The sequence below is a fragment of the Podarcis tiliguerta genome (genome assembly GCF_965153285.1).
Source record: "Podarcis tiliguerta genome assembly, chromosome: 8".
NCBI classification, from domain to species: domain Eukaryota; kingdom Metazoa; phylum Chordata; class Lepidosauria; order Squamata; family Lacertidae; genus Podarcis; species Podarcis tiliguerta.
In genome coordinates this window covers 80,799,744-80,821,583 of record NC_139541.1, presented here as the reverse complement: position 1 = coordinate 80,821,583, position 21,840 = coordinate 80,799,744, and the positions used below count along the sequence as shown (strand labels likewise).

The following is a 21,840-nucleotide window of genomic DNA, read 5'->3' as shown; positions in this document are numbered from 1 at the left end:
AGGGGGGAATCCCGGCATGCCTTGCGGCGCCGGCAACTAACGTTAAAAATGGGTCGCTGAGGGGGGGGGATTGCTTTTTTCGCGTCTTCAAACTGCTTTTTTTGCGTCTTCAAACTTCAAATAGCGTCCTTGTGTGAAGAATAGGTGATTAAAAACAAAGGGGAGAAAGAGAAGTGCCCATGGGAACTACCGCTCCCGACGTGCCTTGCGAGAGAGCCAAGATGGCTCTTTGAAGTGGGACGAGTGACCCGGATGCTGAGAGGCCCGGGACCACAGCTCCCGGCATGCTTTGCGGAAAAGGGGAAAGAACTACGACTCCCGGCATGCCTCTCTGCGACTGCGCCGACCAGACGCCAGTCTGGGGATTCCCCAGGCCGCTGAAATCCCCCCTGTGAGGCAGGAGCGACGGCGGGGCAGCGGGTCGCTCTGCCCGGATTCCCCCTATGGCCCTGCGGCCCTCCAGGCCTTTCCTGTAGGCTCTCCCCCCCGCCATGGCCTCCGAAGCTGCTGCTCAGGGCGGCCCGCGGGAGCCCAAGCGGGTGGAAGGCGACGACTGGTGCGACAGCGGCCTGGGCTCCCTCAGCGAGGCCCAGCTGGGCCAGATCCAGGGAGACGCGGGCCTGGTGGGCCCTGGCGAGGGGGAGGAGGGGCCTGGGCGCCGGGCCCTGACCCCTGACCCCGGCCCCTCGGGCCCCACTGGCCCTCAGAAGGCGCTCTCAGAGGAAGAGGAGGATGACCTGGAGCGGCTGGACTCTGCCCTCGGGGACTCCCTGAGGGGCGACGAGGACGTGGGCGCCATCGTGGACGGCGTGGGGGCCGTGCGCCTCGAGAACGGGGCCTCGGCAGTGGTGGCCCCTGAAGCCTGGCTGCACCACGTGCTGGGCTTCGTCACCGAGGACGGGGACACGTACGTACAGTGGTACCTCGGGTTACAGACGCTTCAGGTTACAGACTCTGCTAACCCAGAAGTAGGACCTCAGGTTAAGAACTTTGCTTCAGGATGAGAACAGAAATTGGACAGTGGCGGCAGCGGGAGGCCCCATTAGCTAAAGTGGTGTCTCAGGTTAAGAACAGTTTCACGTTAAGAACAGACCTCCAGAACGAATTCAGTTCTTAACCCAAAGTACCACTGTAGATAGATATAGGTACAATGGTGCCTCGGATTACATACGCTTCAGGTTACAGACTCCGCTAACCCAAATATATTGCCTCGGGTTAAGAACTTTGCTTCAGGATGAGAACAGAAATCGTGCTCCAGTGGCACGGCAGCAGCAGGAGGCCGCATTAGCTAAAGTGGTGCATCAGGTTAAGAACAGTTTCAGAACTGACCTCCGGAACGAATTAAGGTCAGAACTGACCTCCAGAACAAATTAAGTACTTAACCCGAGGTACCACTGTTCTGTGTCGGAAGGAAACCGGCATCAGAAGGCTTTCTCATAATAAGGGGACAGAGCTGCAGATTTCCTCTGTCTGCCTGGGGTCTGCGACAGCTGTACCTGAGCACCAAACTCTGCTGAGCCTGGGCATGCTGGTTTCGATCTGCCTGCTCATGAATGAGGATTTCGGGGTTTTTTGGCTCAGGAGCCTCCGTGTGCCTGTAGTGGCCACCGATTCCGACCACCGCTACAGGCACCGGTGGCTGATGAGGCTTCTTCCAGCTGTTGCAGTTCAGGAGCTGCCTTCTGACCTGCTCTTTTTGCTTTTGCATTTGCACAGAGATGTCGGGGCATCTTGAAACATAAGCTCCGCGCTGGTAGGCTAGAACAGGTTTTTATATAAAAACACACCTGGTACGCCTAATCAGGTGACTAGGAGTTCTGTACAGCTGAATGAATGGGCTGGTGGAGGAATGGTCTCTCTCTCCATTCTGTCCCTGTCTGTTCGCTGGGTTCCCGTTCTTACTTTGCAGTAGGCTCTGCCTCCTCCCCACAGCGTGTTTGGAAAAAGAGAGGAGTGTTTTGTTTTTTACCAGGCTGCTAAGTGGCTGGTATTTCATTTTGCATGCTGGTCACAAAGGAGGGGGCTTTTTTCCTTCTGTAGCCAGCATGAAAGCAGGTGACTTCAGAACTGGATAGTAAACTAATCAGCTGACTCAGAGCTGGATAGTAAACTAATTAGCTGACTGCTACTTTTTGTGGGCTTATTTAAATCTCAAAATTAGAACAAAGACTCGACTAGGCCTGATCAGATCCCATGCAAGCCAGTATCTACAATGTCCTCTTTTGGGTTTTGTTTTGTTTTTTGCCAGGGGCAGGGGTAACCCTGCAAAGTGCCCTTTTATGAGCACTGACTGTTCTGTTGGCTCTGCCTATTTCTAAAACAACACAAGTGAGAACTCTGATACTAATCCTATGCACACATTTGGTCTTAATTCAAGCAACAACATGTAGGGTAGAGCTGCAATTTATTTATTTTTTAAGTTACTAAACTGAGTTGGAGAACAGTTTGTTCTAATACAGTCCTCTTTTTGAAAACTCTGGACAGCCACAAAATGATGGAAGGCTGCCGCCGCTTGAGATCTCCTTGTTTTGTATTCCCCGTCTGTGTTGGAAAATGTTTTATTTCCCCCCCTGAGCGATAAGAGACTTTTGCTCCTCTCAGCAGCCTCTGTTATTTCCTGTTGTTTCCAGAGCTCTCCACTTGGCCGTCATCCACGAGCACGAGGCCTTTCTGGATTCCATCCTGCAGTACACCCAAGGGACGGATTACCTGGATATTCAGAACGACCTCGGACAGGTTGGGTTGAGACACGCTTTTGCTCTGCTCTGTTGTGAGACTCAGTTTCCCCAAGCTCGTAACGCACGTCGGGAGGAGCCACGAGCCCTCGCTGTACAGAACAGCAGTCTGCGTAATTATGCAGACTTAGAAATCTACTTTGGAACTTTTAAGTTAGAAAATTCCAAGGCAGCATTCATTGAAAACAAGGTTGGAAATCCCCCCGAAAAAGCAAAGGAAGGCAGTTTTAAAAAATAAGTCTTAAAGCACAGAGGAGCATTGAAACAGCAAATGAAATCAAAAGTCTTCACCAGCAACCTAAAACTTAACAAAACAAAAACAGCAGCACCACCTCTCCCAGGTTTCTCTCTGGGTAAGGAGAAATGCTTAGGAACATAAGAACTGCCCTATACTGACTCAGATCTTTGGTCCATCTAGGACTACAACTCCCATCATCCCTAGCTAACAGGACCAGTGGTCAAGGATGATGGGAGTTGTAGTCCCAAAACATCTGGAGGGCCGAGTTTGCCTATGCCTGATCTAGCTCAGTATTGTCAGTGTGGTGTAATGGTTAGAGTGCTGGGCTATGACCATGGGAGTTCCCTTACTGCGAGAAGCAAAGCTACAGGGAACCAGGCAGAGGGCCTTCTTGGTGGTGGCGCCCTCCCATCAGATGTCAAAGAGATAAACAACTACCTGACATTTAGAAGACATCTGAAGGCAGTCTGGTTCAGGGAAGTTTTTAATGTGTGACATTTTAACGTATTTTTAATCTTTGTTGGAAGACACCCAAAGTGGCTGGGGAAACCCAGCCAGATGGGCTGGGTACAAATAATAAATTGTTATCATCATCATCATTATTATTATACTATACTGGCTGGCAGCGACTCAGCAGGATTTCAGGCAAGATTCTCTCCCAACCCTACCTGGAGATTAAACCTGGAACTGCCTGCTTTCAAGGCAGGTGCTCCATCTGAGCTTATTGCCTTTTCACTCATGATGAGGAAGGGCCTCTGGCACATGCACAGGTTCATAGGGGAGCAAGAGGTCCCTCCGATTCCTCTTCCCTGAGTCAGTATAAGACCGTCAAGGTTAAAACCAACCCGTTGTATAGTTCCTGAAAATGCTTAAGATTATGACCTCTGGAAAGCCACAAGTTTTGATTGATGGGGTCTGTGTGGAGAGGGTAACAACGTTCAGATTTTTGGGCATTGAATTACAAGAGGATCTGTCCTGGAGTGTCAACACAAGGGGGCTTGTGAAGAAGGCGCAGCAGAGACTGTACTTTTTGAGAATACTAAGGAAAAACCGTCTTCCGCAGAAACTGCTGCTTGCCTTCTATCACTGTGCCATTGAGAGCGTGCTCACTTATGGCTTATGTGTGTGGTACGGAAGCTGTACTACCCAGGACAGGATGGGGTTGTGCAGGGTTGTTAAGGCAGCAGAGAGCATTGTTGGGTGCCCACTCTCCACCTTAGAGCAGATTTATGCCACAAGGTGCCATAGGAAGGCACTGGACATAGTGAAAGATCCATCGCATCCTAGTCACTGTCTCTTCGAACTCTTGCCGTTGGGATGGAGATACAGGACGATGGAGACAAGAACGAGCCGTCTTAAGAACAGCTTCTTCTCCAGAGCGATCTCGGCCCTGAATGGGAAGCCCGGACTTTGAAAGTCATCTAATCTCCCTTGCTGTATTATACTGTATTGTTTAATTAGTGTTTTTATGGAGCAGTCAAGTAATTTCGTTGTCCCCGAAGGGGGCAATGACAATAAAGATATTATTATTATTATTATTATTATTATTATTATTATTAAGTTCCCCACCGCTACCTTGTCATCCCAGGAGCGACGGCTCTTCTCGAACTCAGGCTCTTTCTCGCTTTCTCTTCCCCAGACAGCACTTCACATCGCGGTCATCCTGGGGGCTGCCGATTTTGTGAGCAAGCTCGTGTCGGCGGGAGCCGGTCTGAGCGTGCAGGAAAAGGGCGGCCACACCGCTTTGCACTTGGCGTGCCGAGAAGGGCAGCGGGAGTGCGCGCAGATCCTCCTGGCGCCGCATGTTGCGCAAAGGCCCTGCGAAGGGAGCGGCTTTCGGGCCCAACTGGACTGCACCAATTTTGATGGTACCTCTCCTGGGTCCTCAGGGGAAATAGTTGCTTGGTCTTGTTGAAGTCCTCCGTAATATGGAGACAGTAGGGTCTAGCGAAGAGCAGGTTTAAAATGCCAAAAGTTTCCAGTCCTTGTGAATATCGTGGGTGGGAGAATGAGATGGATCAGCATGGATCTTCCAAACTTTAAATACTGTATTTTTTGCTCTGTAAGACTCACTTTTTCCCTCCCAAAATGTAAGGTGAGATGTGTGTATGTCTTATGGAGCAAATGCAGGCTGCGCAGCTATCCCAGAAGCCAGAACAGCAAGAGGGATTGCTGCTTTCACTGTGCAGCGATCCCTCTTGCTGTTCTGGCTTCTGAGATTCAGAATATATATTTTTCTTGTTTTCCTCCTCCAAAAACTAGGTGCGCCTTGTGGTCTGGTGCGTCTTATAGAGCGAAAAATACACTATTTAAAATATCAGACTTGGAAGTTGGCGGGCAGTTAAAGAGGAATGCATTCGTTTCCACCACTTGTGGTTGAGGATTTGCGAACTTCGCGTACTTTTGCGTTATACACTTTTGCCCGTTTCCCATTTCCACCCACCCCCTTTTTCCCATCTTCTTTTGTTCCTTTTCAAGATTGTACTGTTCCTTCCTCTTACTGCAGCGCCTACCTCAGTTTTTCCCTTAGCTTGGGAACCAAACTCTGAATTTTGCAGCAGGGACAATTCAGTTTGGAGGAATGCAAATGTATTTGATCCATATCATTTCTTACTTTGGGATTTCCACATGCCATTTTGTGGTGGTGGTTATAAATCCACATTACACAAGGTAGTTTCTCCATCTCAGTGCCCAGGCAGCTGCAAAACTGTGTCCCATCTCTCTTTCCGTAGGTTACACGCCCCTGCATGTTGCCGTCTTGCGGAAAGACTTGGACGTGGTCAGTCTCTTAATCTCCGGGGGAGCTGATCTCAACAAACCGGTTAGTTTCAGAGGCGGTGGTGAAATAGACACATATAGGTGATTATCCTGCAGGAGGTATGCACACTGTTTTCCCGTACACTTGAAAAGGAACCCTCCGTGTGAGGTGTTCCCAAAGTAAAGGAAGGATTGAACTCTGATTAATAAGAATACATTAATAAGAATGAACCAGCAAGACTCTGGGGAGGGTGCGTATAATCGTGTCTGCCTCCACCCTCCGGCCCAGGTCGTTTTATTCACAAAAGAGCTTTTTACAGAGTGTTCGTAAGAACCAATCAGATTTCTTCTGAGCATTTCAACAAACCCCACGTGGGGACAAAGTTAAACTACAAACACTAGTTGAGCATGCATACTATTGGGGTAAATAAATTGAGAACTACAAAGGAGTTCATCCAGCAACCCCGGAGGTCATAAACAATCAATACATAAGATAAGAAGGATGGCCAGGAGGACAGCAATCATTATCACCTTTATGTGAAACCTGTTTCTTGGCCCTAAGATTAACATCCTAAGATTAACATATCAGAAAAGCTACATCAAAGAAACTGCCCACTGTCTTTGAGGACCCAGGACACCTGCCTGTCTAAGTGTGTACGTGACTTGTGAAGAAAGAGAAATGGAACAGGGATGCAGAGGTGTGGATTGATCAAAATAGTTTAAACCCAGTCAACGCAATGCTTTCGTTGCTGACACAGGTGGCTTACTCTATATTTGCTATAATTCCTCGTAGCAATCCCACCGGGTCACTACACTGGGTAACAACACAAAGTCCCCACCAGCACCTTTAAGAAGCGTGTTGAATTAATTCACCCTGTGAACTAGCAGCAGTGGGATAAGAAGAAACACTTTTAAAAGAGGCTTTAGGAGATTAGATAAATTCATGGAGGAAAGGGTTACCAGTGGCTGTTACCTATTCTGGCTCTTGTGGAAGCTGTGGCTGGATGGTTACGTGGGAGCCGGTTGAAGCTAAATCCTTCAAAGACAGAGGTCCTGTGGCTGGGACGGGACGATATGGGATGGGGGGGGCAACTCCCATCTCTTGCGGGGGCGCAATTAGTGCCAGCACCGTCCGTTAAGAGTTTGGGTGTAATCTTCGATACCTCCCTCTCCATGGAGGCGCAGATTGCAGCTACAACAAAGGCGGCATTTTTCCATCTCTGCCAAGCTAAGCAGTTGGCTCCTTACCTCTCTCGCCCTGACCTAGCCACTGTGATCCACGCGACGGTCACCTCCAGACTGGATTGTTGTAACTCGCTCTATGTGGGGCTGCCCTTGAGACTGACCCAGAAACTCCAGCGGGTGCAGAATGCCACGGCGAGACTTCTTATGGGGTCTTCGCTGCAGGATCACATTCACCCGGTGCTATACCAGCTGCACTGGCTCCCGGTGGAGTACAGGATCAGGTTCAAGGTGCTGGTTTTAACCTTTAAAGCCCTATACGGCCTAGGACCCTCGTACCTACGGGACCACCTCTCCTGGTATGCCCCACAGAGAAACTTACGGTCTTCAAATAAAAACATCTTGAAGGTCCCAGGCCACAGAGAAGTTAGGCTGGCCTCAACTAGAGCCAGGGCTTTTTCGGCTTTGGCCCCGATCTGGTGGAACGCTCTGTCACAAGAGACCAGGGCCCTGCGGGACTTGACATCTTTCTGCAGGGCCTGCAAGACGGAGCTGTTCCACCAGGCCTTTGGCCAGGGCACAGCCTGACTCCCTCCCTTGGCAATCTTCGCGGAGCTCTGGCCCAATGGTTGCCAGTGGCTTTAATTAATTAATTAATTAATTAATTATATAATGAATGATTTTAGTGTGTTGTTTGTGCTGTACTTTTGTACTGTTTTATTGTTGTTAGCCGCCCTGAGCCCGGCTTCGGTTGGGGAGGGCGGGATATAAATAAAATTTTTTTTTATTATTATTATTATTATTATTATTATTATTATTATTGTGCTCAGTGCTGCTTATGGGTTTCCCACAGGCCTCTGGTTGGCCCCTGTGAGGCCAGGATGCTAGACTAGGTCTGATATGACACGAGTGTCCTTGCCTCTGATTTTTGTCTGTGTGAGCTTCGCCCCTTTAGCACCGCCTCTTCCCCTTTGTGACTCTGCCCTTCCTTTCAAGAAGCGGTCAGTGACACTCCAGTGCCCCTTTTGCCCGCCTGGTGCCTCCCAGCTGCCTCTGACTACAACTCCCAGCAGCCCCAGCCAAGGCTGGACTAGTTAATAATAATAATAATTTTTATTTATACCCCGCCCTCCCCAGCCAAGGCCGGGCCCAGGGCGGCTAACAAGCAATAATAAAAACAAGTTGAATGATTACAACTTAAAAACAAGATTAAAATGCAATTAAAATATTGAAACATTAAAATATTAAAAGGCAGCCTCATCACAAGAGGAGAAAGGAAAAAGAAATTGGGGGGATCAAATTGGCTCCAAGCCAAAGGCCAGGCGGAACAACTCTGTCTTAGAATCATAGAATCATAGAGTTGGAAGAGACCACAAGGGCCATCGAGTCCAACCCCCTGCCAAGCAGGAAACACCATCAGAGCACTCCTGACATATGGTTGTCAAGCCTCTGCTTAAAGACCTCCAAAGAAGGAGACTCCACCACACTCCTTGGCAGCAAATTCCACTGTCGAACAGCTCTTACTGTCAGGAAGTTCTTCCTAATGTTTAGGTGGAATCTTCTTTCTTGTAGTTTGGATCCATTGCTCCGTATCCGCTTCTCTGGAGCAGCAGAAAACAACCTTTCTCCCTCCTCTATGTGACATCCTTACAGGCCCTGCGGAGAGAAATCAGATCCTGCAGGGCCCTGGTCTTATGAGGCAGAGCGTTCCACCAGGCCGGAGCCAGTGTTGAAAAGGCCCTGGCTAAGGCTAATCTGACTTCCTTAGGGCCCGGGACCACTAGGGTGTTGCTATTTATGGACCTTGAGGCTCTCCGTGGGGCATAGCGGGAGAGGCGGTCCTGTAGGTACGAGGGTCCTAGGCCGTGAAGGGCTTTAAAGGTCAAAGCTAGTTAGTGGCTCAGCTGGGGCAGATCCATGGCTTGCCCAACGTACCTGCCAACCCCAGAGCTCCCAGCACCAGCCGCTGCGCGTCCCCTTCACCTTCTCCCGTCTCGCCGGCAGGAGCTGAGCTGTGGGAGGAGCCCCCTTCACCTGGCGGTGGAGTCTCAGAACCCAGAGGTGGTCGAGTACCTGCTGCGCGCTGGAGCGGACCCGGAGGCCCGCATGTATGTTGGCTACACCCCCATGTACAGCGCCTTGCACCGGCCCAACCCAAAGATCCCCCAGCTCTTGCGGGAGTTTGGCTCAGAGGAGCCAGACTGGGACTCGGAGGAGAGTTTGGACAGCAACAGCGAGGTGAGTTTGCCCCCCCCCAAGCTAGCCCCCCCCCAAGCTATCACTGTTAGCACTGACATGAAAACCGTTGAAGGGATGGAAGGAAGTTCGGGCGCAATAAGGCGCAGAGTAAATAAGAAGACATATAATTTTTTGAATGTATGAGTATTTGTTTTATTTGTTGTTGTTACAAAAAAGCAATAAAAAGTATTTGGGGGGGGGGGAATAGACCCCTCAAGCTATGAGATCTGGGGCTACAGGTGCTTCGCATATCCTCCCCCCCCAGCTCTTTGGTTTTCTGTCAGTAATAATAATAAATTTGTTACTTGTACCCTGCACATCTCACTGGGTTGCCCTAACCACTCTGGGTCCATAATGAAGCATGTCGAGAGGGAAAGGATGTGTGGTCTGTAAATATGAAGGGCTCCATAGTCTAAACCAGTGGTTTGCCAACTTTTTTTGACCCACTGCCCCCTTGGTTCTGTAAACTCATCCCCTGTTCCCCCGACCATGCAAAAAGCATTATTCAGAAGAGCGGTTTGCACAGCCCACTAAGTGAGATAATAACACAATAAAATTCCAAACAGTTACAATTGCACATTTTTTTGCAAAACCCAAGTAAAAGCATTTAATGTACAGGGGTACCTCACAAGACAAATACCTCGCAAGACGAAAAACTCGCAAGACGAAAGAGTTTTTTGTTTTTTGAGTTGCTTCGCAAGACGAATTTCCCTATGGGCTTGCTTTGCAAGACGAAAACGTCTTGCGCCTTTTTCTTAAAACCGTCAATGCATTCCTATGGGAAACCGTCAATGCATTTCCTGTGGGAAACCGTGCTTCGCAAGACGAAAAATTCACAAGACGAAAAAAATCGCAGAACGAATTAATTTCGTCTTGCGAGGCACCACTGCACCATATTTTTCGCTCCATAAGACGCACCTGGTTTTTAGAGGAGGAAAACAAGAAAAATAATATTCTAAAATATTCTAAACGAAACAGTGGATATATGATTTTTGTGGTTCATGCTGTGGCCACAGACATGTGATTTGATGGTGAGTTTGGGGTAGCCCGATGCAAAAATCCTGAGGATCCATGGGCTTTTACCTCCCCCCTCCCAGGCAGCCTCCGCTAGCATCCCTTATCTCTCTCCCCGATCGCTTGCTGATCAGCTGTTTGCTTTCAACACTCCCTTCCCTCTTGTTTGCCTTCGTGTCTTTTCTCAGCTGGAGCAGTTTTTTGCTCCTCCTTTTCTTCTAATTTCTCTCCTCATTGCTTTAGTCTTCCTGTCTCCTCTCCTTGCATGTTCCCTGTCTTTACCTTCCCCCACCCAGGCAGCCTCCTTTATTGCTAGCGTCCCTTACCTCCCTCCCCGATCGCTTGTGGATTAGCGGCTTTGTTTCAACACCCACTTCCCTCTTTCAAAAAAATAAAACATCGTCTGCTTTTTGACCCTGGGCAATTTGGCTCCAGGGACCATACATTTGCTCCATAAGACGCACAGACATTTGCCCTTTTTAGGAAGAAAAAGATGCGTCTTATGGAACGAAAAGTACGGTAACTTAACAAAATTGATCGAATTGATCCAGTGATACCAGCTTTTCCCTTTCTGGTAGTAATTTACACCTCCAGTGCCCGCCCCCTCTACCCCCTTGCCTCTTAGTGCCCCCTGTAGGTAATCCCAGTGCCCCCTGGGGTCAGTTCCACCCACTTTAGGAACCGCAAGTCTAAATTCTGTAGTCTTGTATAAATTTACCAAGCCCTGAGCAACTTAGGCCCAGAATATCTCCGGGATGACTAGAACCCTTCCACTCCAGCTCGATCACTGAGATCATCTACAGGAGCATTGATGGTGGTTCCCCAAGTTAATGAGGCTCATTTGACAACGAGGAGGTACCCAAACTTTTGAGTCCTTGGCTCAGTCCTGTGAAGGGAGATTCAGCAGGCACCTTCCTTGCCAGCTTTTAAACACCTGCCAAAAACCTTTCTACTCTGGCACGAAAAGGGGCGAAAATGACCCTAAAAGCGTGCGAAAACATCAAAAATGGCGCAAGACCAGTGTTTAGCAATCTTGCGAGCCTTTGCAAGTGCAATCCAGGGAGCCCTTGTGCCAACCTTTGTTTTTTTTAAATAATATTTTATGAAATTTTTCCAAAACATTACAAAAAGAAAAAGAAAAAAGAAAAATACAAAAATAAAAGAACAATTAAAAACAATTCAATCTTTCATAACATATCTTACATTCGCTTGTTTCCCGGACCTCCCCACACCTCCCCTCTTTGTATTCCAGTTCAATTTATTTATTCAGCAAATCCTTTCCCTCTTTACCTTTATCCTTATCTTGGTCTTAATATATTATAACTTTAAATTTTCACCTGTTACAAATCCATTTTTTCATATTCCTTCTTAATATTATTACTAAAAACCCCTTAACCTCAATCCAACATCATTCTAACATTCATTAATTTTACAATATTTCTGTAGATAGTCTTTAAATTTCTTCCAATCTTCTTCCAGCAACTCTTCTCCCTGGTTTCGGATTCTGCCAGTCATTTCTGCCAATTCCATATAGTCCATTACCTTCATCTGCCATTCTTCCAGAGTGGGTAGTTCTTGTGTCTTCCAGTACTTCGCGATGAGTATTCTTGCTGCTGTTGTAGCATACATAAAAAAAGTTCTATCCTTCTTTAACACCAATTGGCCAACCATGCCCAGGAGAAAGGCCTCTGGTTTCTTCGGGAAGGTATATTTAAATACCTTTTTCATTTCATTATATATCATCTCCCAAAAAGCCTTAATCCTTGGGCACATCCACCAAAGGTGAAAGAATGTACCTTCAATTTGTTTACATTTCCAACATTTGTTATCGGGCAAATGATAGATTTTTGCGAGCTTGACTGGTGACACCTTGTGCCAACCTTTGAAGCCGGTGGAGAATTGGAGTTTGAGCAAGGAGGTTTGGAGGGAGCGATTGTGGTGTTTGCAGGCTTTTTCAGCGGTGTTCCCAATATATGCAATTTCACTTAAACGTGCGGTTGCACAGAACAGAGCCCCTGCGTAAATGGGGAGTTGCCTGCATTGCAAGTTCAAGGCAAGCAGGGCCTTCTCTGTGGCAGCCCCTAAGTTGTGGAATTCCCTCTCCTCAGAGATGCACCTTCAGCCATTCAGCTTGTGGCAAATGCTAAAAACCCTGCTCTTTAAATCCTGGCCTTTGACCCTTGAGCTGTGGGTTTTCAGGACCCGCCCCTATTCCTGTGACTGCACTCTGCTATAAATGCTGAATTTAATTGCTGCAACCTGCCCTGGTGAAGGGCAGGCAATGAATTCAATGGTGAAAGTGAACTTTGCCCCCCCAGAGTCTGTGGGAGTAAAAGGGATGGTGCTTTTTTTGTTTTTGCTCTGTTTTGCTTGGTGGGGGGGGGTGTTCAGACCCCCGGGCTCTCACTTGTGCAGTGCCTCAGGGTCCTATCCTCTCCCCCCCCCCATGCTTTTCAACATCTACATGTAGCCGCTGGGAGAGATCATCGGGGGGTTTGGGCTGGGTGTTCATCAGTATGCAGATGACCCCCAGCTCTACCTCTCTTTTAAATCAGAACCAGCGAAGGTGGTGAAGGTCCTGTGTGAGTGTCTGGAGGCGGTTGGAGGATGGATGGCGGCTAACAGATTGAGGTTGAATCCTGACAAGACAGAAGTACTGTTTTGGGGGAACAGGAGGTGGGCAGGTGTGGAGGACTCCCTGGTCCTGAAATGGGGTAACTGTGCCTCTGAGGGACCAATGCACAGCCTGGTAGTCATTCTGGACTCACAGCTGTCCATGGAGGCACAGGTCAATTCTGTGTCCAGGGAAGCTGTTTATCAGCTCCATCTGGTACGCAGGATGAGACCCTCCCTCCCGCAGACTGCCTGGCCAGAGTGGTACATGCTCTAGTTATCTCTCGCTTGGACTACAGCAACGCGCTCTATGTGGGGCTACCTTTGAAGGTGACCTGGAAACTACAACTAATCCGGAATGCGGCAGCTAGACTGGTGACTGGGAGCGGTTGCCGGGACCATATAACATTGGTCTTGAAAGATCTACATTGGCTCCCAGCACGTTTCCGAGCACAATTCAAAGTGTTGGTGCTGACCTTTAAAGCCCTAAACGGTCTCGGTCCAGTATACCTTAAGAAGCATCTCCACCCCCATCGTTCTGCCCGGACACTGAGGTCCAGCATCGAGAGCCTTCTGGCGGTTCCCTCACTGCGAGAAGCCAAGTTACAGGGAACCAGGCAGAGGGCCTTCTCGGTGGTGGCACCCGCCCTGTGGAACGCCCTCCCACCAGATGTCAAAGAGAAAGACAACTACCAGACTTTTAGACGACATCTGAAGGCAGCCCTGTTTAGGGAAGCTTTTAACATCAGATTAATTATTAATATTTTGTTGGAAGCCGCCCAGAGTGGCTGGGGAAACCCAGCCAGATGGGCAGATTATAAATATTATTATTATTATTATTATTATTATTATTATTATTATTCCCAGGAGGAATATGATGACATCGTGATCAACCGCGGGCATTAGAAGACCAGGCAAGGGGTCCACTTCATCTCCCAGGCTGTGTTCCGTTAACCATGCCTCCGCCTCTGGCAGCCAGCTGTGGTTTCTGTAGCAACTGCATTCTTCACTGTGAGCTAGATCTGACTTATTTATAGGGGCTGGGGAAGGGGCTGGGGAGGGAGCTGCCTCCTCTGCCGAAGAGAGCCCTCCCTTAGCTCCATTCCAATTTGCGCTCCATTATTGGTTTGTTTTCCTGTCTGTTCCCAAAGTTCTGATGACTTCTGTTTTTTGTTTGATGTCCAGAATAAAAAAAAGGTTTGTATTGGGGGCACCTGATCCTAGCTGCTTTGGCACCTCTGAAACGAGTACCCCGTAGGTTTGAATTCTTCCCCGCTACCTCAATCCCTGCTGGCTTGAGAGATAGGAAGGAACTAAACCACATCTTGGTGTCATCAGACGCACATCTGAGCTGGGTGGTGTCTGATTCCAGACCCAAATTTTGGATGTTCTACATTGCCTCGAGTCCTATTTTAAAACACCTCTTTTGTTTGGGGATTTTGGGTCGGGTTTTGGCCCGGGTTAGGATTCAGCCGCCCCCGGCTTAACCCACTAGATCTTACAGTAGCGATGACTCAAGATTGATAGGTGCATATACAGTGGTGCCCCGCAAGACGAATGCCTCGCAAGACGGAAAACCCGCTAGACGAAAGGGTTTTCCGTTTTTCAATGCGCTTCGCAGGACGAATTTCTCTATGGGCTTGCTTCGCAAGACGAAAATGTCTTGCGATTCTTGCGATTTTTTTTCGCTCCCCACCCCCTTTTTCTAAGGCACTAAGCTGCTAATAGCCTTTTAGCAGCTAATCCGCTAATCCCTTAAGCCTTTAATAGCCGCTAAACTGCTAATAGCGCTAATCCGCTAATGGGCTTGCTTCGCAAGACGAAAAAACCGCTAGACGAAGAGACTCGCGGAATGGATTCTTTTCGACTTGCGAGGCACCACTGTATGTACACGTACACACACACACACACACACACACACACTTCTCCACCGTGAAACCTTTGCAGGAAATACCTTCACTCTGCAACCAAGCTTCCTCGTGAATTTATTTCTTTTTAGGTCCCCTGGTGCTCGTTTGCTCATATCTCGCTTTTATGGCTCTCCTCCTGCCTGTACATTGAGCCTCGTTTAGGTTGGGAATGGGTTGGGCCAGAAGACAGGGGGTGAGATTGTGGCAACTTCCCTTCCCCCCTCCCTCCAGTAGATGGACCAGGACTGTGCCTTTGCTGTATGTGAAGGAAAGTGCCTCCAATCAGGTGGTGCTTGTATGTCCTTTGTCCCTCCTGCCACTGAGAAACCAGCCAATCGCCTCCACTTCCAGGCTTACCCTTCTTTTCATCCTAAACATGAACTGCTATCGTGCCCTGAGCCATCTTCTGCAGCCTGTAAGAGCCTCCCTGCCCCCCTTTTCCCCTGCCCACAATTGCCCTCTTTAACCTCCCTCCCAAGGCTGCAGCTTGCGGACAGCAATCTTTTCCATCCCTCTGCCCAGCCAATGCCTTGAATCATCTCTGGGCAGGTGGGGAAGATGTGGGCAGGCTGCCCGGGCCATTGTGCTTTCCAGGAACTGGGTCACTAAGACCCAGGGACCCTGGATTCCTTCCTCTTTCTGGGTCTACTGCTGCTCCCTTCACCGTACTCCTGGTTTGTGCTATTGCGCCACCTCAGCCTTCCCCCTTTTGCCCTTTTCCGCCACATTTTGACTGCCAGCAGCTGCGTGCCACATTCAGGAGTGGGGAAGAAGAAGTTCCCTTTAGTTGCCTAGTGGCCATGAGGTTGCCAGCCTCATATTAGGCAAGGCCGGACTGATACTGCCATAGCTTTTGGTTCTGACTCCCATGTGAAAGCCCCTTGTTTGTGATTTTCAGCTGGGGAATGGGGGTCTTCTGTTTCTCTCTGTAGGAGAGGAAACTTCTCCTGTTCCCTTAGAACTGAAGCTGTGTCCTGGTGGGTGGTGGGTGGCAGCCCTGCATGGGCCAAGGGACCCTTTCCTTCCCACAGACAGCCAAAAGGGTCTGCCTCCTGGTACAGCCAGCTGCTCAGATCACACCCGGCTCTTCTAAGCTGAGGTTCCCAAAGGTGAATGGACTCCAGCTCCCATCATCATTGAGAGCCAGTGTGGTGTAGTGGTTAAGAGCGGTAGCCTCGTAATCTGGTGAACCAGGTTCGCGTCTCCGCTCCTCCACATGCAGCTGCTGGGTGACCTTGGGCTAGTCACACTTCTCTGAAGTCTCTCAGCCCCACTCACCTCACAGAGTGTTTGTTGTGGGGGAGGAAGGGAAAGGAGAATGTTAGCCGCTTTGAGACTCCTTAAAGGGAGTGAAAGGCGGGATATCAAATCCAAACGCTGCTTCTCTTCTTCTTCATCAGCAATGGGTGAGGATGGTGGGAGTTGTAGTCCAATGCTCTCCAGGCCTGAAGGCAGCTGCTCCAAGCGTGTTTCAGATGAAATGCCCATCAGGAGGCTGGTGGTCTTGGAAGTTTCTCCCTGAAACCATGGTTTCCTCTTGATTTCTAGCTGCTCTCAAGTCAAAAAGGGGGTGCAGAGCATCTCTGGCATCTTCTGTGCAGCCGCCTTTGTGTCCTTTGTGGCTTAGTTTTGCTAGCTCTAGCGGAAGTCTGAGGTTCCACTTCCTCTTTCCAGCCGTGCTCCGTTTTGCTGCGGTGTCTCAGCAACCGGCGGGCTCAGCCCCTTCTTCCTCCCCCCCCCCAATATATCTGCCTACATATGCAGAGTGTTGCATCGCTCTCAATGAATGTCACAGGTTGCTTTCTCAATCTGCTCTGCTAGCGGCAATGGGGCTGGGGGTAACGGCAGCCTGTGGGGTTCTGCACCCCAGAAAGCAGCGAGAAGCGGGCGTAGGAGGGGGGGGGGAGCTCAGCTGCAAGATGGAAAAGGAAGTTATAAGTAGTCAGTTTAGGAGGAGGTTGGGCTTTGCATCGTACTAAGAGGTTGGGTTTTGGATCTGGGTAAGGACTGAGTGAGAGCAAGTTGTGGGGGGCGAGGTGGAGGTTTCGTAGAGGGTGCCAATGTCTGGAGGTGGCAGCATGGCACACCGCAGCTGGTGGGTCGATTTTGCGCACATCTGATAAGCTGATTTATTTTTTTGCAGTCACAGCATCCACTTTCCCTGTGGCTCAGCAATGTGCCCTCTCATTGGAGCTGCTATTTAAATACATATATATATATAAAATACCATATGTGTCTTCAGCGAAAGGAGGAAATTCAGTCCCATCTTATGTACATACTTTGATTTCTTCCACATGCAAACCCTGTCTGAAGGAACTGATTTTTCTTGCCTTCCATGAGGCTGGGTGTTTCGTTTCGTAGCTACGGTGTGGTTCTCCTGTGATCTGTTTTACTCTGTGTCTGTGACGGAGTTCTGTCTCTCTGCCATCCGTGTGTCTGTTGTATTATGTATGTCTCTCTGGCCCTGATCAGATTAAAAGCTATGGATTTCTGTGTGGCTTTTTATTCGTTCTCTCTCACTCTTTTGAGGAAGAAGGGCTCTGCGTGGATGGAGGTAGCTGATACTTGTGGCATGCCAAAAACCCCTCACCCAACAAGGATAAAATATAGGATAATTGTACATAGCACATCCTAATCAGGCATTGAGGCAAGGCTAGTTGTCTACCATCAACACCTAGATAACCCTTTCTCAACCTGTGGGTCCCCAGATGTTGTTGAACTAAAGGCCAGAGCTCAGGGGTGATGGGAGTTGTAGTTCAACAACATCTGAGGACCTACAGGTTGAGAAAGGCTAATCTATATCGTCGTTTCCCAGACTTGGCTCTCCAGCTGTTTTTGGACTACAACTCCCATCATCCCTAGCCAGCAGGACCGGTGGTCAGGGATGATGGGAGATGTAGTCCAAAAAACAGCTGGAGGCCCTAGTTTGGAGAACACTGATCTAAAGGAGCTTTTGTTTCCCCCTCATTGCTTCCTGGACGAGGCATCAAGGGCTTCTTTCTAGTATTAGCAAAGTCTTCGCCCTAAGGTGCCAGGGGTAGGTTCTGCAACGTTAAAAACAGTTTAAGAGAATTTACTGTCGCAAAAATAAGATGGGTCCTAAAAATATACCTCTCGGGTGTCACAAGCCAGAGTAAAGATTGTTAAAAAGCCAGGTTAGAGATTATTTCTAACAGTGGGCAAGCTTTGTCCTATAAATTAACCATGTAAAGGAGATTCTCGGGCAAAGTAAAGGGTCGCAATCTCCCTTGGGGAAACCTTTGCAGATCGATTGTCATTCTGCCCAGCTTTCTGCCCAGCTGCAAAGGCACAGGAGCCCTGCTGGAATGTGCGGCAGCCTCAGTCTCGGTCACATGCCAATTCAGCTGAAATCTGAAACCCCATTGTTGTGTCCATGTTCAAGAGATCAAAGAGGGTGTGTATAAAAGGGTGGCAACACGAGACCGGGGCCTTCTCTGCAGTGGTTCCCCATCTGTGGAATGCTCTCCCCAGGGAAGTTCGCCTGGCGCCTTCACTATACACTTTTAGGCGCCAGGAAAAAAGGTTTCTTTTTATCCAGGCCTTTGGTTGATCTTATTTACATCCTATGCCCTTTTTTTAAAAAAATTGTGTGTGTGTTGAGAGGGGCTTATTGGGTTGTTTTTTATTTTTATTAGGTATTTTATGGTTTTATATCTTGATTTTATTCTGTGAACTGCCCTGAGACCCCTGGGTATATGCGGTATATAAATAATAATAATAATAATAATAATAATAATAATAATAATAATAACAACAATAACAATAACAATAATAATAATACAGATTGGAGGCACTTGGGGGAATGTCAAGATCTGAAACCAAGGAGATCCAGACTTCCAGATTGCTTCTTTTGGACTTCGCTTTATTGAGTTGACTCCACGCCAGTGCTTTAAAGCAAACCCCCTCCCCGGTCATAGGAATATCCAAACACAACACCCCCACACGGATCACGCCCCACCCACCCAAAACCAAACAAAAATCACACTGCATGTATGGGCAGCTTCCGAAAACCTCTGTCTCCCCACCGCTAACCAAAGAGGAGAGGGAGACAGATGGAAGATTCCAATCCGAACAGTCGAAGCAGATTAATCAGAGGGGAAGGGGGAGTGAGAAAGAGTAGGGATGATTAGCTCAGTAGTGCCAGGGTTTAGTTAAAAAACAAATAGCCAATAAGACTTATTTGAGAGGGAGAGCTTATTTTTTAAAAAGGACCCTGCTTTAATCATGGAGCTTGATTCCCTCCTCCTCCACCGGCGTGTGGGTATGTGGGTCTTGCAATTTGCATTTGTAGCAGTGTCCCCACCCCAGAGTCTACCCCGTCCACCACTTCCCAGGCTTCAGAGCATGGAAGATTCACTTGTCTCCTGTGAATCAAAACTGGCTGCACACATCACTCTTGCACACACGAGGTTTGGCTCCCGGAGGGTGTGAGAGGAAGAATGCCCCCTGCTTCTGCATGACTCATTGTTCCATGTGCACCTCCCTCTGGGAAAGAAGAAAGCCCCGGCTCGGCAAACGATGGAGAGACACAACAGGCGGCCTCCTCCTCCAGAGGTGGACAGTCCATGCTGCAGCAGTTCTGCCCGCGATCCGCTGCAGAGGCCCCAGCAAAGCCACTTCGAAGGAGGCGAGGCCAGAGCCACAACTCACACAGAGGTGCAACAGGCAGCCTCCTCCGAGGATGGATAATGGTGTTTTTTCAGCAGCAGGAGAGAAACAATTGTGCAAATGTGTCTGGTGTGCCTACAGGAGTCCTAGGAGTCCTGCTGGACCAAGCCAATGGCTCATTAGGTCCAGCATCCTGCTGTCTTCCTGCCCAACTGCAAAGGCGCAGGAGCCCTGCTGAAACCCCATTGTTATGTCCATGTTCAAGAGATCAAAGTGGGTGTGTATACGAGGGTGGCCACATGAGACCGGGGCCTTCTCTGCAGTGGCTCCCCATCTGTGGAATGCTCTCCCCAGGGAAGTTCGCCTGGCACCTTCACTAGACATCTTTCGGCGCCAGGAAAAAACATTCCTTTTTAACCAGGCCTTTGGTTGATCCGATTTATACCCTATGCCCTTTTAAAATGTGTTTTTTGTGTGTGTGTGTTGGGAGGGGGCTATTGGGTGGTTGTTTTTTATTTTTATTAGGTAAAATAATAGCATCCTGTTCTCACAGCGGCTACCCAGATTAGGGCTGCCACATGTCCGGGAATCGGGCGGCATTTTAGCGTCCGGGCGGATTTTCACGGAAGCTGCAAAATGTCTGGGGAAACTCGAATTTTCAGTTTGGGGAATATGGCAGCCCTAACCCAGATGCCTGTGGGAAGCCCACCAGCAAACGTTTTGGACTATATAGCCTCCCGTCACCCCTGAGCACGCCGGCTCGTAGGACTCGCTTCCAAAACATCTGGTGGCTGCAAAACAAGACTGTATTGTGGACTTCCCACAGGGACCGGTGCAAGAGCAAGGATGCTGAGCTATGGTGGGCTCTGGGATAGCTCAGTCGGTAGAGCATGAGACTCCTAGGTTCTGGGTTCAAGTCCCACGTTGGGCAAAAGATCCCTGCACTGTTGGACTAGGTGACGGTTGTGGTCCCTTCCAGGTCTACAGTTCTGTGATTACTGAATCTGTGGGCCATTGTCTTGATCCTGCAAAGGACTGTAGTTATTGTCTTGTCTATGTATTTCCTGCTACACGGTACAGGAATGGCGGGCCTCCTTTTATTTCGTAATATTATAGAATTGTGGAGTAGGAAGGGACCGCAAGGAATCTGGCAAAGCAGACTCCCCTCACTCTTCCGGGAGCAATAAAGGATGCTCTTGTGGAAGTGTCGAAGGGCTGTGCTGTGAAGCGACCCTGAAGATCCTGGCTTGGGTGTACGGAATAGCCGCAGCAGCATAGGGAGAACTTCGGATGCGGTCAGAGCTGGCCTGCTGGTTGGCGAAAAGGACCCTAAAGCGCAGCTGCCAGGGGCAAAAGTGTAGTAAAATCCAAAGGCAACATGATGACAAAGTACAACAATGCGATGTCAATATAAACTCTTTATATAATCTTTACAAAACATAGAAAAATATGAAATATGCACTCTGCAAAACCAAATGAATACTCTTGATGCATTCTCTTGAAAACATAGAACCAAATAAACATAAGTCTTATAGGTCTCTGAAAATCTTTGCAAGGTCAGATTCTTATCAGGTGAAAACAAGCTGTAAAGTTTTGTTTTATGACGTCCAACAGAAATGCTTCATAAACCCATCTATATGGTGAATGGAATTGTATAACAACAATCGCTATGGAGCATACATAACTTTATGACCACTGCTCCATAGCGATTGTTGTTATACAATTCCATCCACCATATAGATGGGTTTGTGAAGCATTTCTGTATCCTTCTGCTGTGCTGAAGAAGAATTCCACGAAACAGTGGATATATCAGAAATCACTGTTCACTATGTCTGTTTGTGGACCACTTTGGCAGCGTTGGGCATCATAAAACCAAGCTTTACGGCTTGTTTTCACCTGATAAGAATCTGACCCATTGCTTCCTTCAGAGACTTGCATAGCCCACAAAGACTTTCAGAGACCTATAAGACTTATGTTTATTTGGTTCTATGTTTTCAAGAGTATTCATTTGGTTTTGCAGAGAGTGCATATTTCATATTGTTCTATGTTTTGTATAGATTATATAAAGAGTTTATATTGACATCGCATTGTTGTACTTGGCCATTGTGCCAAGTAGCACCCTCAAGCTGCCCCATTCAGCCTCCAGCACCCTCAAGCTGCCCCATCAGCATGAAAGGGGAACTTCTTAGCCCCTGCATGCTCCAAAGCTAAGCATTCAGGAACACTGGAAACACAAAAAGCGTGTCGGTTTCAAGAGAGAGGTGTGCAGGTTTTGCCAAGGACAAAGGGGAAACTTCCGTTGCTCCAGAAGAAGATACAGGACCACTCCATATCATCTGTGGGTGCGTGTTAATGGGGAAATGGTGGACCTGGCTGAAAGGAGGTCCACACTGATCGTTGCAATGCATCCCGGATTACTATTCATTATGAAAGTACTGTATTTTTCGCTCTATAAGACGCACCGGACCATAAGACGCACCTAGTTTTTGGAGGAGGAAAACAAAAAAAAAAAAATTCTGAATCT

General features: G+C 48.4%; 1 protein-coding gene and 1 long non-coding RNA gene across 2 annotated transcripts; both read left to right on the top strand.

Annotated features, from left to right (window-relative positions):
* The first annotated feature begins 7 nt into the window (after positions 1–7).
* Positions 8–14,307, top strand: NFKBIB (NFKB inhibitor beta). Its single transcript, XM_083455771.1, has 6 exons — positions 8–907; positions 2,631–2,736; positions 4,613–4,841; positions 5,706–5,794; positions 8,917–9,150; positions 13,645–14,307. The coding sequence occupies exons 1-6, from the start codon at positions 492–494 to the stop codon at positions 13,681–13,683; spliced, it is 1,113 nt and encodes a 370-aa protein (XP_083311897.1). The 5' UTR covers positions 8–491; the 3' UTR covers positions 13,684–14,307.
* A 3,182-nt stretch (positions 14,308–17,489) lies between these two features.
* Positions 17,490–20,537, top strand: LOC310684934. Its single transcript, XR_014514983.1, has 2 exons — positions 17,490–18,116; positions 19,607–20,537. It is a non-coding gene; the product is annotated as an uncharacterized lncRNA (long non-coding RNA).
* Positions 20,538–21,840: the final 1,303 nt, after the last annotated feature.

Excerpts from the sequence above, each read along its gene's own strand:
- NFKBIB (XM_083455771.1), top strand. The coding sequence starts at position 492 with ATGGCCTCCGAAGCTGCTGCTCAGGGCGGCCCGCGGGAGCCCAAGCGG. Across the intron at positions 908-2,630 it reads GTCACCGAGGACGGGGACAC|AGCTCTCCACTTGGCCGTCA; the intron begins GTACGTACAGTG and ends TGTTGTTTCCAG. Across the intron at positions 5,795-8,916 it reads GAGCTGATCTCAACAAACCG|GAGCTGAGCTGTGGGAGGAG; the intron begins GTTAGTTTCAGA and ends TCTCGCCGGCAG.